Here is a 16,411-nt window from a genome sequence, read left to right as displayed (position 1 = left end):
AGTTCCCTATATTGACTCTTGTTGTATGGGAAAAAAATACAATGGAAGTCAATGGGAACCAAAACTTGTTGGTTACCAAAAATCTTTTTTTTTCTGTTTCACTGACGAATGAGCATCACACAGGTTTCTGTTTTAGATAATCTCTTCAGTATTTGAAAACTGAAATATTTGGATGTTTTCATGTCATTTTTCTTTGTCTGCTTCAGAGAGCCTGGAGTTTGGGCTTTGGAGAGGGCCAAACAAAACGTTATAGAGAACTTCCTACTTGTTGGGATTCTGGAAGAGCTGGAGGATGTATTGCTCCTGCTGGAGAGACTCCTACCTCACTACTTTAGTGATGTCCTAAGCATCTACAAGAGTCCAAGTGTGTTTTTTTTTTAATTGCTTTGAATTTATGTGTAAGAAATAAAATAAAAATCTTCCGAGAAGGTTATGGAAAAGTGAAATCACATTAAAACTGTGTTGTGCTAAATTATTTTGAATCACACACTGTTGATTTGTCTGCGGCTCATAGTTTTGTAAATCTGATTTCTCTGCAGCATTCTGGAAGATGGGGAACCTTACAGGCACAGTGAAGAAGCACATGCCGACTATAGAGGCCCTGCAGGTGCTTTACCAAAGGATGAAGTACGAGTACGACTTTTACAACTTCATTCGTGACCAGTTCCATTTAACCAAGAAGAAGATCGGCCTCAAGTCCGCCTCCCAGAACTCAGCTCATGAACCTGACTTCCTCCGTGAGCTTGCCCTCAGGACCCAAGAACCTTTGGAAGAGGAGGAGGAAGAGGAGGAAGAGGAGGACATGGGGCAAGAGGAGGCCAACATCTGGATGGTTCAGCCCTGAGTATTAGCCATTGAGGTTGGCATGGCAGAAATCTCATAAGCTTGATGTCTATGTCCAATCAGGAGGTAGAGTCAACATTCCCAGGACGAAAATTGGGTGTGTAACAGTGATCCCCGTGTTTTTAACGGGACGGCCCTTCGAGACACTCTCAAGAGGAGCACAGAAGGGTCTGGAAAGTTATTTAAGGAACTAACAATTATGTTTATGGAATTGAGCAGTTGGTTGTGGTCATTTCCTGGTGAGATGATACGCAATTGGAATTACAGGGATGTTGTTGGATTGTCGAAATGGAGGAAAAGAACTAATTGTGGTATAGCAGAATATGCTGTGGAAGTTTTTAGGCACCTGGAACCTGGGTGACCTCAACCCAAACTTTCACAAGCAAACGCATTCAGACTACGCAATTGAGGCAAGTGAAGATCACAACAAAGTGCCAAACCTGTGAAAAAAAGCGAAAAGGATTACTGCGCAATATTGTTGTAATCAAAATAAACAACTCAAAACACCAATCAGATCGCATCACTCACTTCCTTTGGTTTTCGAAACCTGCTGCAACTCTGTGCCAGAACTTCAGTGCTAGTCTTTTTGGAAGGTTATTTTACAATACATCAAACACTTTTGAATGTCTGCAAAATGTCAAATGCAGCACACTGTTCATCTAAACTGTTTAATGTGTTCGCCTTGACAGTGTCATCTGTTGTGTTCAGTCGTTGGATAAAATTGGGCTCCTAAGTAAGTTCCATTTGGCACATGATGTGCTAAACACACCTGAAGTACAGTTAATACTTCACCTCAAAATTAAAAAGCAGCTATACATATTTTTCCTGGTCTGTATTGCTCAGCAGTGTACAATAGATTGTTAAACTACTGGGATATCAAACAATACCCAGCTAGTTACATCTAAACAATGATTAGACGGCTCATAGGAAAACAAGTTTGACAACAGGACAAAAAAAATTACAAAATAAATGCGCAAATTTGAATTTTATAATGATTTCTAAATCATTTTTATGCTGCTCCACAGATCAACACCTGTGTGTTTTAACTAAAGAATGGTCCACTTATATTCATTACAGGTCCAACTATACTGGTAGAGTGATTAATACGTGACTAAATAGATAAGCTCTCACAGAATTTAACACTTTCCTCTTAAACCTGCCAGTTAAGTATACTTGTGTACTTGTTTATTGTTCAATGTGGATTTTATATTGTTTAATTTATTGTGCAGTATTTTTTGCATTCCATGTATGAATCTCAGGAAGAAGAAAAAAAAAACAGCAGATATACACTACCGGTCAAAAGTTTTAGATCGGTAAGATTTTTTGTTTTTAAAAGAAGTTAGAACTTAAAAGAAGAACTTCTGCTCACCAAGGCTGCAATTATTTGATAAAAATAAATAGCAAAAAACAGTATTATTGTGAAATATTATTACAATTTAAAACAGTGGTTTTCTATGTGAATATATATAGTGAAGTGTAATTTATTCCTGTGATCAAAGCTGAATTTACAGCATCATTACTCCAGTCTTCAGTGTCACATGATCCTACAGAAATTATTATAATATGATGCTCAAGAAACATTTATGAATATTATCCATGTTGAAAACAGTTTTTTACATTTTTTATTTCAGGATTCTTTGACGAATAGAAAGTTCAAAAGAACAGAGTTGATCTGAATGGAAAGCTTTTGTAACATAATCACTACTATTCAAGTTTGGGGTCAGTTAGAATTTATTTTTTATTTTTTGGGGGGAAAGAAATTAGAAATTACTTTTATTCATCCAGGATGAGTTAAATTGATCAAAAGTTACAGTAAAGACATTTATAATGTTAGAAAAGATTATATTTTAAATAAATGCTGTTCTTTTGAACTTTCTATTCATCATAGAATTTTAGGGGGGAAATGGTACACGACTGTTTTCAACATTGAAAATAATAATTTGTTTTTTTTTAGCATAAAATCAGCATATTAGAATGATTTCTGAAGGATCATGCGACACTGAAAACTGATGTGTAATCAGCAACAGTAATGATGTTGAAAATTCAGCTTTCAAATTACATTTTAAAATATGTTTTAAAGTCATCTTAAATTGTCATAATAGTTCACATATTACTGTTTGTCATTTTTTTTTATCAAATAAAGCAGCCTTGGTGAGCTGAAGAGACTTCATTTAAAAACAAAAAAAATCTTACTGATCTAAAACTTTTGACCGGTAGTGTATTTTTGTTTTTTTGACATCTAACAGCTGGCAAATATTGAAGCATCTGATAGCTAAAGGCTACATACGGACTGATGGAGTGGCTATTGTTTTGAATACCCAAAGTGAATGAAAATGGCAAACATTAAATTAACTGCACCTTTATTGGGAAAACTCTCAAAATAAAAGCATTTTAACAGCATTTGTTGTTTGTAGAACTTATTCATATGTGCTCTATGAAAATATTTATTAATCTGTGCGTACAAATAATTATTTCTTATTTTTTGATAACATTATTTCACATTTTTTTAACTTTATTTTTGTATAAGGATTGATTATTATTTAAAATGTGGTGTTTTGTTTGTGAACAAATCATCAGACCTAGGCATAAATAAGAACACATCTCTGAATCATTTGCACATGCACTTATTTGCACTCATTTATTTCATTCACTGAAGCATTTTAGTCTGGATGGGATGTACCCATATGTGCCTCAAGTAAAGTCATAGCATAATGATACCTTTACAAATCATTAGCTAATGATTAAAGCAGACAACCTGAAGTTGATGTGCATAGTTTGCCTAATTGGTAATTAACACATTAATTTACACTGTTAGTTTAAAAAATATGTTATTAAGGAATTAATACACATTCAATTAATATAAATTCATGTATTACTTAATCTATTAATCATATATAGACTCTTTATTAGTTGCTGATGCAGTAATAATTAATTAATTATGAGCTCTTCATGAGCTATACAATAACTCATGATTATCTGTGCATTAGTTAAACATGAATTAATGCCTATTAGTGCATACATAATGTAAAGTGTTACCACTAACCTTTTTGTTGAACTGAGTTAAAAGTATCAAGTCACTGAATTAATCAAAATGTTGTCCTTTGGGTTGAGACTGGTTGTTTTTTTTTTTTTTTTCAAGGAACCTTGAATCTTAATAAAATTTAAGTTCATGGATGTTTGTCAGGATTGAACAATCTTTTTATTTGTCTGTCAAATATGTAAAAGATAAGTAAGTGCTCTGGTAAATTGCATGGATGTATAGTAGGCCAATGTGTATTTGCCCAAGTTCAACAGAAGTGGGAGTCCTTGCTTCAGGAAACCCTCAGCAGCTGTATTGTTTTTGATAGTGTTTTGGTGTTAGCTCTTGATAAAGCATCTTAAAAATAGTCATGATTTAGCCGCATGATCATTACCATGGTATTTTTAGTATCAGACATGTATTCCAAAGGATACTTCATTTTAAACAGAAGCACTTTACTGTAAAGATTTAGCTGTTTTATTTTCTGTTATATTCAGTCATTACAGTACCTTGTTTCTAATGTAGCCTACTAACAATAATTTATTTGTAACTTAAAGTGTTAGTTCACACAAAAATGAAAATTCTGTCAGTATTTACTCACCCTCATGTTGTCCCAAGCCCGTAAGACCTTCGTTCATCTTCGGAACACAAATTAAGATATTTTTGATGAAATCTGAGAGCTGGATCACTCCTGCATACTAGTCCATAGGCTTCTTGAGGAATTGAATCTTGAAAAGTTATTAAAGTCATCGTTAAAGGGCACCTATTATGCACCTTTTTACAAGATGTAATATTGGTCTTGGGTGTCCCCCGTTCAAAATACCCCACACTCAAAATGGGGTATCCCCCGCTCAAAATACCCCACAGTTAATTTATTATAACCATTTGAAAATGTATTTTTGGGCCCTGTTTAAAAATGAGCTGTTTCGTGTGTATACCACCTTAAATGCAAATGTGCTGCATATCCCCACCCTGCCTTTGGATGAGGGCGTAACTTGATACCTATGGCAGTCGGTACTGAGAGAGTGAGAGAAACCGCTGTTTTGAATGTCATTCAGCCTACGTTTGAATCGGAATATAGACCCCTTTTGCGCAACGTCACAGTTACGTCACAGCGCTAGCTGGAGGCAAAACAAAGTGAAAACTCGAGGCAGCCAATACAAAACAGCACAGATTCGGCTACATAATAAGGAGCTTAAATTATTTTTACTGTTATTAAATGTCATCTTGTGTGTTTTGGTGCAAGAATTGATGAAAAATGAATATGCTGTATCTGGAACTTTTATTTCTAGAAACATCGTTCACATCATTAAAATCACACTGTAATGTCACTCTTTACATTGTGGTCGTCTCGGCGCTGGCTCGGCAGAACTGCAGATCATACACACAAGTCTTGTACAGGACCATATAGGCATCTAAAGATTTATATGCCCTCAGTTTCTCTTTACGATCGGTTTCTCTATAAGGTAGGTGTAGAAGTCAGGCCACTCAACCGAGGTAACGTAACGTTAATCCTGTCAAATCATCCATGCATTGAGTGAGTGTGTAGGCGGCTACACACTCGGGTCGCTAAACTCTTACAATAACAAAGGCGTAGGTTGATGACGCACAAGTGGAATTATGGAACCTGTCATCATGCCGAACGATCTAATAATTTTTATGGATGAGTGAATACATTCATGTTCTTTAACTGCATTTGAGTATGTTTGAACGAAAGTGAGTCAGGAGTCAGGGAGGAGACATTATTTAAAATATATCACACTGTGTGTGCTAGTGATTTTTGGACATTTTATTGCAAAAATCTTACATATGGTAGCTTCAACTTGTCTTTAACTATAAGTTTTAATCCCAGTGTGTGTTTAATGTACCTTTTAGATTGGTTTAATCTCTGTATGGTTTGTTTTGAAATAGGCATCAGTGCGGGAACGTGTATTCGCGATTAGTTTTGTTTCATAGCAGGGTCAAAGTGCAGAGTCCAGCTGGCCCTGTCCACAAAGGATCATTTCTATTTGTGTTTGAAGGCCAGTATGTGGACCTCCGGCGGTATTTGAAGATGATTTAAAACTTTTTTTTTTTAAATAATCAGAAGCTGTCGAAAGTCCATAAATGCACCCCTGTGAAAAGGCAGAGGGTGGAAATGCAGAATGCCTGTACTAAAATTAATGAGTGGGTGAATTTTTTTGTGTAGGATGTGTAAAATAGAAGGCCCACTTGTAATGTTAAATGCTGACATCTTTGGTCCAATAAACACAAAACAAAAAAGGTGCTAATGTGAATATCCAAGAGATGAAAAATAAATGAAAACACAAAAGTTCCTTTGTATAAAATCAGAACCTCTGACTGGACAATATTATGTGAGTTATGTGAGTTACTTGTTTGTTTTTTGTGCAAGAGCTGGCAGAACACAAGTTGTCCTGGGCTTCCTCCCCTCTGTCACAGCGAATGAGAGAAGCCTGCCTTCCACCCACTAACCAGGAAAATATTTCCCACCTTTTCCATTAGTACATTCTCTTTGTGCTGTTCATTTAGTTCATTCATGACATTTAGTATGTCCTTAAATCACCAATATTTGTAGCCAATATAATATTTTTAATAAAACCAAAATAAAAATGAAATGATTATTTTAGACACAATATCTTATTTATTAATGTGACAGTCTTTAGACAAATGTGTTGCTATAACAACTGCACATGACTATAGAAAATATCTACTATCCCTGCCTTTTTGGTCCCAAAAAAGATTCAAGAGGTCGAGGAAATTTTTAAAAAGTCTATGGAGTCTTTGAAGAGAAAAAGATAGCTGTATTACAAATAATCAAATCCTTAAATCCCTTAAGACATTTAACATTTTTTCAGCACATAATACGCCTTATTCACGGCAGCACCATCTTTGATTTTTAATGAGAATGAAAGAGAGGCTGTGAGGGATAGACTTGCATCTCTTCAATGGGCTGTATTGTTATTTAATGTGTTTTCGTATTGTTCTGCTCATGAGAAACTGGAAAAATATCTTTCTAAGAAATGTCAGTTGAAACACGGTAAGTCTATCCCTCACAGCCTCACTTTCACACCTGTCATGGCGCTGCTCTGAATAAGGTCTATACTAATAAATTCTAGTTAGTTCACCCAAATATGAAAATTATCCCATAATTTACTCACCCTCAAGCCATCCAATGTGTATATGACTTTATTATTTCTGCCAAACACAATTATTCTAAATAATTGTAAATACATATTGAGTTATATTTAAAAATATCCTGGCTTTCCAGCTTTATAAAGGGAGTGAATAGAGGTTTTGAAGCTTTCATCAAAATCCATATGGCTCCAAGGGGTTAATACAGGCCTTCTGAAGTGAAGTGATGCATTTTTGTAAAAATAAAAAGACTTAGACCTGAGTGCAAAAATGGAGGCTCTACACCTTTCAGAGCTGAGATATGGACATCCCAACGTAGCATTTATGCCATTATAAAAATAGTGGGATAAATGGTATGTGGGATCTCAATATCTCAGCTCTGGAAGGGTCTAAAGCCTATATATTTGCACTCAGGTCTTAATGGCCCTTTATCAGAATCCATAGTTTCGGGAAGATTAGAGAATCTTAAAATTTCGATTTTTTTTTTTTTTTTTTTTTTTTTTTTTTGGTGCGAAAAAAAATAAGTTTCTCCAATCTTATTGAAAATCTGGATTCTGATAGAGGGCCAACTTAGACCTGAGTACAAAAAGGGGGGTCTAGAAGGGTCTAAAGCCTCCATTTTGGCACTCAGGTCTAAGTCTCATGGCCCTCTATCAAAAAAAAAAGAAGAAAAAAAAAAGGGTAACACTGTCGATTTTTCCGGGTCGAAATTTTGAGTTTCTCTGATCTTCTTGAAACTCTGGATTCTGATAGATGATAGATGATAGATGGATTCTGATAGAGGGCAGTGAGACTTAAACCTGAGTGCAAAAATGGAGGCTCTAGACCCTTCCAGAGCTGAGATATTGAGATATTTATAATGGCATAAATGCTGCGTGGGATGTCCATTTCTCAGCTCTGGAAGGGTCTAGAGCCTCCATTTTTGCACTCATGTCTAAGTCTCATGGCCCTCTATCAGAATCCAGAGTTTAGAGAAGATTGGAGAAACTTATTTTTTTGCACCAAAAAAAAAAAAAAAAAAACGGCAGGGGTAACACTGTCGTTTTTTTCGGATCGAAATTTTGAGTTTCTCTGATTTTCTCAAAACTCTGGATTATGATAGAGAGCCATGAGACTTAAACCTGAGTGCAAAAATGGAGGCTCTAGACCCTTCCAGAGCTGAGAGATATTGAGATCCCACGTAGCATTTATGCTATTGTAAATATCTCAATATCTCAGCTCCGGAAGGGTCTAGAGCCTCCATTTTGGCACTCAGGACTAAGTCTTTATATTTCCTGCTTCATATTTTGGGGTGAAGTGTGACCAGGATCTGGTTTTGATGAGATTCACACACTGACTGCGGTGTGTGTGTGTGTGTGTGTGTGTGTGTGTGTGTGTGTGTGTGTGTGTGCGTGTGCACCTGCTGTCTGGTCTAGTACACAGTAGTGCAGTGCCAGATCAGTGCTGTATGTAATAAGCCCAGCAGTGTTTATGTGGATGAGTGCGTGTTGGCGCTGACTGTGTTCTTTTCACATCCGTTCCTCCACTCCTCCAGCACCTGACTGCCAACACTCAATTCAGTCCCTAATATGAAGAAATGTTGTGATGGATCCGTGTCAATATCGCGATTCTGATAACAACTGGTTTGGACTATACATCCTTTAACATTCCCAGTTATTTAAGCCTCTAAATGTGTACCATTATAACTGATCTTCAGGCAGTTTCATGGGATTTATGTAACACGTTGCCCCCCCCCCCTTTTTTTGTAGGGAAAGTTTTGAATATTTATAATGACATAAATGCTAAGTGGGATCTCCATATCTCAGCTCTGGAAGGGTCTAGAGCCTCCATTTTGGCACTCAGGTCTAAGTCTCATGGCCCTCTATCAGAAGAGAACCCTTTCGTTTTTTTTTTTTCGGGTGAAAAATTAAGTTTCTCCAATATTCTCAAAACTCTGGATTATGATAGAGGGCCACGAGACTTTGACCTGAGTGCAAAAATGGAGGCTCTAGACCCTTCCAGAGCTGAGATATCAAAATTCAAAATTTCGACCCGAAAAAAAAACCGACAGTGTTACCCCTTTCGTTTTTTTTTTCATTTTCGGGCGAAAAATTAAGTTTCTCCAATCTTCTCAAAACTCTGCATTATGATAGAGGGCTGTGAGACTTTGACCTGAGTGCAAAAATGGAGGCTCTAGACCCTTCCAGAGCTGAGATATCAAAATTCAAAATTTCGACCCGAAAAAAAAAAAACGACAGTGTTACCCCTTTCGTTTTTTTTTTATTTTCGGGCGAAAAATTAAGTTTCTCCAATCTTCTCAAAACTCTGGATTATGATAGAGGGCTGTGAGACTTTGACCTGAGTGCAAAGATGGAGGCTCTAGACCCTTCCAGAGCTGAGATGTCAAAATTCAAAATTTCGACACGAAAAAAAAAAATGACAGTGTTACCCCTTTCGTTTTTTTCCGTTTTTGGGCGAAAAATTAAGTTTCTCCAATCTTCTCAAAACTCTGGATTATGATAGAGGGCCACGAGACTTTGACCTGAGTGCAAAAATGGAGGCTCTAAACCCTTCCAGGGCTGAGATATCAAAATTCAAAATTTCGACCCGAAAAAAAAACGACAGTGTTACCCCTTTCGTTTTTTTCCGTTTTTGGGCGAAAAATTAAGTTTCTCCAATCTTCTCAAAACTCTGGATTATGATAGAGGGCCACGAGACTTTGACCTGAGTGCAAAAATGGAGGCTCTAGACCCTTCCAGGGCTGAGATATCAAAATTCAAAATTTCGACCCGAAAAAAAAAACGACAGTGTTACCCCTTTCGTTTTTTTTCATTTTCGGGCGAAAAATTAAGTTTCTCCAATCCTCTGAATTATGATAGAGGGCCACGAGACTTTGACCTGAGTGCAAAAATGGAGGCTCTAGACCCTTCCAGAGCTGAGATATCAAACTTCAAAATTTCGACCCGAAAAAAAAACGACAGTGTTACCCCTTTCGTTTTTTTCCGTTTTTGGGCAAAAAATTAAGTTTCTCCAATCTTCTCAAAACTCTGGATTATGATAGAGGGCTGTGAGACTTTCACCTGAGTGCAAAAATGGAGGCTCTAGACCCTTCCAGAGCTGAGATATGAAAATTCAAAATTTCGACCCGAAAAAAAAACGACAGTGTTACCCCTTTCGTTTTTTTTCATTTTCGGGCGAAAAATTAAGTTTCTCCAATCTTCTCAAAACTCTGGATTATGATAGAGGGCCACGAGACTTTGACCTGAGTGCAAAAATGGAGGCTCTAGACCCTTCCAGAGCTGAGATATCAAAGTTCAAAATTTTGACCCGAAAAAAAAAACGACAGTGTTACCCCTTTCGTTTTTTTTTCATTTTCGGGCGAAAAATTAATTTTCTCCAATCTTCTCAAAACTCTGGATTATGATAGAGGGCCACGAGACTTTGACCTGAGTGCAAAAATGGAGGCTCTAGACCCTTCCAGAGCTGAGATATCAAACTTCAAAATTTTGACCCGAAAAAAAAACGACAGTGTTACCCCTTTCGTTTTTTTCCGTTTTTGGGCAAAAAATTAAGTTTCTCCAATCTTCTCAAAACTCTGGATTATGATAGAGGGCTGTGAGACTTTCACCTGAGTGCAAAAATGGAGGCTCTAGACCCTTCCAGAGCTGAGATATGAAAATTCAAAATTTCGACCCGAAAAAAAAACGACAGTGTTACCCCTTTCGTTTTTTTTCATTTTCGGGCGAAAAATTAAGTTTCTCCAATCTTCTCAAAACTCTGGATTATGATAGAGGGCCACAAGACTTTGACCTGAGTGCAAAAATGGAGGCTCTAGACCCTTCCAGAGCTGAGATATCAAAGTTCAAAATTTTGACCCGAAAAAAAAAACGACAGTGTTACCCCTTTCGTTTTTTTTCATTTTCGGGCGAAAAATTTATTTTCTCCAATCTTCTCAAAACTCTGGATTATGAAAGATGGCTGTGAGACTTTGACCTGAGTGCAAAAATGGAGGCTCTAGACACTTCCAGAGCTGAGATATCAAAGTTCAAAATTTCGACCCGAAAAAAAAACGACAGTGTTACCCCTTTCGTTTTTTTCCGTTTTTGGGCGAAAAATTAAGTTTCTCCAATCTTCTCAAAACTCTGGATTATGATAGAGGGCCACGAGACTTTGACCTGAGTGCAAAAATGGAGGCTCTAGACCCTTCCAGGGCTGAGATATCAAAATTCAAAATTTCGACAAGAAAAAAAAACGACAGTGTTACCCCTTTCGTTTTTTTTCATTTTCGGGCGAAAAATTAAGTTTCTCCAATCCTCTGAATTATGATAGAGGGCCACGAGACTTTGACCTGAGTGCAAAAATGGAGGCTCTAGACCCTTCCAGAGCTGAGATATCAAAATTCAAAATTTCGACCCGAAAAAAAAAACGACTGTGTTACCCCTTTCGTTTTTTTTCATTTTCGGGTGAAAAATTAAGTTTCTCCAATCTTCTCAAAACTCTGGATTATGATAGAGGGCTGTGAGACTTTGACCTGAGTGCAAAAATGGAGGCTCTAGACTCTTCCAGAGCTGAGATATCAAAATTCAAAATTTCGACCCGAAAAAAAAACGACAGTGTTACCCCTTTCGTTTTTTTCCGTTTTTGGGCAAAAAATTAAGTTTCTCCAATCTTCTCAAAACTCTGGATTATGATAGAGGGCTGTGAGACTTTGACCTGAGTGCAAAAATGGAGGCTCTAGACCCTTCCAGAGCTGAGATATGAAAATTCAAAATTTCGACCCGAAAAAAAAACGACAGTGTTACCCCTTTCGTTTTTTTTCATTTTCGGGCGAAAAATTAAGTTTCTCCAATCTTCTCAAAACTCTGGATTATGATAGAGGGCCACGAGACTTTGACCTGAGTGCAAAAATGGAGGCTCTAGACCCTTCCAGAGCTGAGATATCAAAGTTAAAAATTTTGACCCGAAAAAAAAAACGACAGTGTTACCCCTTTCGTTTTTTTTCATTTTCGGGCGAAAAATTAATTTTCTCCAATCTTCTCAAAACTCTGGATTATGAAAGAGGGCTGTGAGACTTTGACCTGAGTGCAAAAATGGAGGCTCTAGACACTTCCAGAGCTGAGATATCAAAGTTCAAAATTTCGACCCGAAAAAAAAAACGACAGTGTTACCCCTTTCGTTTTTTTCCATTTTTGGGCGAAAAATTAAGTTTCTCCAATCTTCTCAAAACTCTGGATTATGATAGAGGGCCACGAGACTTTGACCTGAGTGCAAAAATGAAGGCTCTAGACCCTTCCAGGGCTGAGATATCAAAATTCAAAATTTCGACCCGAAAAAAAAAGAACAGTGTTACCCCTTTCGTTTTTTTTCATTTTCGGGCGAAAAATTAAGTTTCTCCAATCCTCTGAATTATGATAGAGGGCCACGAGACTTTAACCTGAGTGCAAAAATGGAGGCTCTAGACCCTTCCAGAGCTGAGATATCAAAGTTCAAAATTTTGACCCGAAAAAAAAACGACAGTGTTACCCCTTTCGTTTTTTTCATTTTTGGGCGAAAAATTAATTTTCTCCAATCTTCTCAAAACTCTGGATTATGAAAGAGGGCTGTGAGACTTTGACCTGAGTGCAAAAATGGAGGCTCTAGACCCTTCCAGAGCTGAGATATGAAAATTCAAAATTTCGACCCGAAAAAAAAACGACAGTGTTACCCCTTTCGTTTTTTTTCATTTTCGGGCGAAAAATTAAGTTTCTCCAATCTTCTCAAAACTCTGGATTATGATAGAGGGCTGTGAGACTTTGACCTGAGTGCAAAAATGGAGGCTCTAGACCCTTCCAGAGCTGAGATATCAAAATTCAAAATTTCGACCCGAAAAAAAAACGACAGTGTTACCCCTTTCGTTTTTTTCCGTTTTTGGGCAAAAAATTAAGTTTCTCCAATCTTCTCAAAACTCTGGATTATGATAGAGGGCTGTGAGACTTTGACCTGAGTGCAAAAATGGAGGCTCTAGACCCTTCCAGAGCTGAGATATGAAAATTCAAAATTTCGACCCGAAAAAAAAACGACAGTGTTACCCCTTTCGTTTTTTTTCATTTTCGGGCGAAAAATTAAGTTTCTCCAATCTTCTCAAAACTCTGGATTATGATAGAGGGCCACGAGACTTTGACCTGAGTGCAAAAATGGAGGCTCTAGACCCTTCCAGAGCTGAGATATCAAAGTTCAAAATTTTGACCCGAAAAAAAAATGACAGTGTTACCCCTTTCGTTTTTTTCATTTTTGGGCGAAAAATTAATTTTCTCCAATCTTCTCAAAACTCTGGATTATGAAAGAGGGCTGTGAGACTTTGACCTGAGTGCAAAAATGGAGGCTCTAGACCCTTCCAGAGCTGAGATATGAAAATTCAAAATTTCGACCCGAAAAAAAAACGACAGTGTTACCCCTTTCGTTTTTTTCCGTTTTTGGGCGAAAAATTAAGTTTCTCCAATCTTCTCAAAACTCTGGATTATGATAGAGGGCCACGAGACTTTGACCTGAGTGCAAAAATGGAGGCTCTAGACCCTTCCAGGGCTGAGATATCAAAATTCAAAATTTCGACCCGAAAAAAAAACGACAGTGTTACCCCTTTCGTTTTTTTCCGTTTTTGGGCGAAAAATTAAGTTTCTCCAATCTTCTCAAAACTCTGGATTATGATAGAGGGCCACGAGACTTTGACCTGAGTGCAAAAATGGAGGCTCTAGACCCTTCCAGGGCTGAGATATCAAAATTCAAAATTTCGACCCGAAAAAAAAACGACAGTGTTACCCCTTTCGTTTTTTTTCATTTTCGGGCGAAAAATTAAGTTTCTCCAATCCTCTGAATTATGATACAGGGCCACAAGACTTTGACCTGAGTGCAAAAATGGAGGCTCTAGACCCTTCCAGAGCTGAGATATCAAACTTCAAAATTTCGACCCGAAAAAAAAACGACAGTGTTACCCCTTTCATTTTTTTCCGTTTTTGGGCAAAAAATTAAGTTTCTCCAACCTTCTCAAAACTCTGGATTATGATAGAGGGCTGTGAGACTTTCACCTGAGTGCAAAAATGGAGGCTCTAGACCAGAGGTATTCAATTAAAATTCTAAGAGGTCCAGTTAGAGAAAATTCCATCAAGCAAAGGTCCGCAACATCACAATGACTAACTTTATAATTTTTAAATGTCAAGCGTTATCTTTCAGTGCCACAGCCAAGTAACGTTAGTTGTATGAAAATATGTAAGAATTCTAGTCAACAGATGACTGTCAAATAAAATAAAAGTCCAATTCAATAATATTTCAACAATATTTATTGTCAGTTTATATATTGAACTGTAGGGATCATAAATAATAAGTACTCTAATAATAAATTATCAATTTAAATGAAATAAAGGCTGCATTTAAAAATAAATTATAAATAAAATAAATAAAACACAACAGAGAGCTTTTGAAAAATGTGCGTCTCAAAATAAAGTGCTTAAATTTAGAAAATTAAAATAAAAAGTACAGCTTGAGTTTCCCTTTTAGTTTTTAGTTAACTCCCTTTCACATCTTAAGTTTAAATTAATTTTAACTTAATTTTAACATTTTATAATAAACGATCTTAACACATATTAACAATCGAACAACTTTAACACTTCCTTTTCTCTTTCTTTCCCTTTTATATCCCACTTCCTCACTTTCTCTTGCTTAGTGAGAAAAGTGAGCCCTTGCTTGTCCTGCCAGCATTTTAAATCTGGGCTGGAATGGTGTTAGGGCCATTCTCATACACATGTGTAGGTGCTCGTTGGTGAGCCTGGATCTATATTTGCTTTTAATAATGTTCATTGTGGAGAAAGCAGCCTCACAGTTGTATGTAGAGCCAAACATGGTAAAGATGTACAAGGCTACTTTCCTCAGACCCGGGAAAGCGGTCTCTGAGACCATTTGAAGCCAGAAAGTGGCAGGATCAGATTTTCCAAAATGCTCTTTCAAGGCCACATCTGCTTGGAGATCGACAAGTTGCATCTGGAGAGGCCCAGCATCTGCCCACTTGAAGAGTAGTGTGACTTCCTTTGAGAACTCCCTGACATCTGTGATGAGGAATGGGTTCTGAATGAACAGGGTGAGCTGCTGTCCAAGGCTGAAGCTGTCAAAACGCTTGCTGAAATTTACAATCAGCTTGTCAACAAAGTCAACAAAAGAAGACACCTCTCTCTCACCCTGAACCTGTTCCTTCACAGTTGGGAAGTGTGCACAGTCTCCCTGCAGGTCTTCCCTAAACAGCGCAAGTTTCCTCTGAAAGGAGCGCACAGCTGTCATCAGATCACAAACTGAATTGTCCTTGCCCTGTAGCTTTAAATTCAGTTCATTCAGGTGTGAAGTGATATCAACCAAAAAAGCCACAATATCCATCTTCTTGTCATCCTCCAAAAAGAGAGAAAATGGTGTTGCCTTCTGGCTCTTCAGCTGTGCCAAGAAAGCTGCGATTTCCCCTCGGATAGACCAAAAGCGCTCCAACACCCTACCTTTGCTGAGCCATCTTACATTGTTGTGTAACAGGAGATCATCAGCATTTGCATCAACTTCTCTGAGGAATTCCCTGAGCATGCGATGCTGATGGGAAGAGGAAGCTCTGAGAAAGTTTATCATTCTCATCATTGTGTTCATCACCTCAGCATACTCATCTGACAGGGTGGAGCACAGGACTGACTGATGAATTATGCAGTGGTAAGAGATGAGTTGAGGATTGTCCTCTTTCAGTCTTGCCACAGCTCCTCTCTCTCTCCCTACCATGGCAGGGGCTCCATCTGTGGTTATTGAAACCACTTGTTTCATCTCTATTGCCCTCTTCTTTAACATCTCCTTTATAGCCAGGTAGATGTCCTCTCCTCTTGTACTGGTCTGAAGGGGTGTGACACCTAACAGGTCTTCACAGAACTTTTCCTTGTCTATGTTAAAGAACCTTACAAAAACTAACAGCTGAGCATTGTCAGACACATCAGTGGACTCATCTACAGCTAAGCCTATGCATGGTGCCTTGTGAATTGCTTCATCCAGCTGAGCTAGCACATCCTGGGTTAATATTTCTGTTTTCTTTGTGGCTGATGATGCTGACATAGGTATTTGCTTGATTTTTACACACATGTCTTCTTTTTGTTTTCCCTCAAGTAAGGTTTCAGCCACCGCACTCATGCACTCCTTGACAACCCCTGCATCAGTAAATGGTTTTTTATGTTGGCCCAAAATCCAAGCAACTTTAAGGGAACATTCGTTAGCACGTTGTTGGGCAGTGAATGAATGTGTTAAGATTCTGCTGGATCGATCATATTGGGCTTTTAGATCGTTTATTTTCTGTGCCCTCAGTACGGATTTAAGTGGGTATGTTTGGTCAAACGATTTGTGCTTGGTCTCATAGTGGCGCTTCACATTGCCGCTCTTAATAATCGCGACAGT

General features: G+C 37.6%; 2 protein-coding genes across 3 annotated transcripts in view; one reads left to right on the top strand and one right to left on the bottom strand.

The window, feature by feature from the left end:
• Positions 1-3,243, top strand: part of usta (uronyl 2-sulfotransferase a) — a 52,222-nt gene extending 48,979 nt beyond the window's left edge. For both annotated transcript variants that reach the window (XM_039693459.2, XM_039693460.2), the window contains exons 7-8: positions 207-364; positions 540-3,243. In XM_039693459.2, the coding sequence (XP_039549393.2) occupies positions 207-364; positions 540-844 (463 nt within the window). In that variant the 3' untranslated portion in view covers positions 845-3,243. The remainder of the gene's footprint in view (positions 1-206; positions 365-539) is intronic.
• An 11,422-nt stretch (positions 3,244-14,665) lies between these two features.
• LOC148976851 (general transcription factor II-I repeat domain-containing protein 2B-like) lies at positions 14,666-16,075 on the bottom strand. The gene has a single exon (XM_089118235.1). The coding sequence runs from the start codon at positions 16,073-16,075 to the stop codon at positions 14,666-14,668; it is 1,410 nt and encodes a 469-aa protein (XP_088974361.1).
• Between the last annotated feature and the right edge of the window lie 336 nt (positions 16,076-16,411).

Source organism: Pimephales promelas, chromosome 13 (genome assembly GCF_988280905.1).
Source record: "Pimephales promelas chromosome 13, fPimPro1.hap1.1, whole genome shotgun sequence".
NCBI classification, from domain to species: Eukaryota; Metazoa; Chordata; class Actinopteri; order Cypriniformes; family Leuciscidae; genus Pimephales; species Pimephales promelas.
The sequence above is the reverse complement of the archived record's forward strand: the minus strand, read 5'-3'. Positions and strand labels throughout refer to the sequence as shown.

What these genes read in the sequence shown, in the direction of transcription:
- LOC148976851 (XM_089118235.1), bottom strand. Translation starts at nt 16,075, where the DNA reads ATGTCAGCATCATCAGCCACAAAGAAAACAGAAATATTAACCCAGGAT.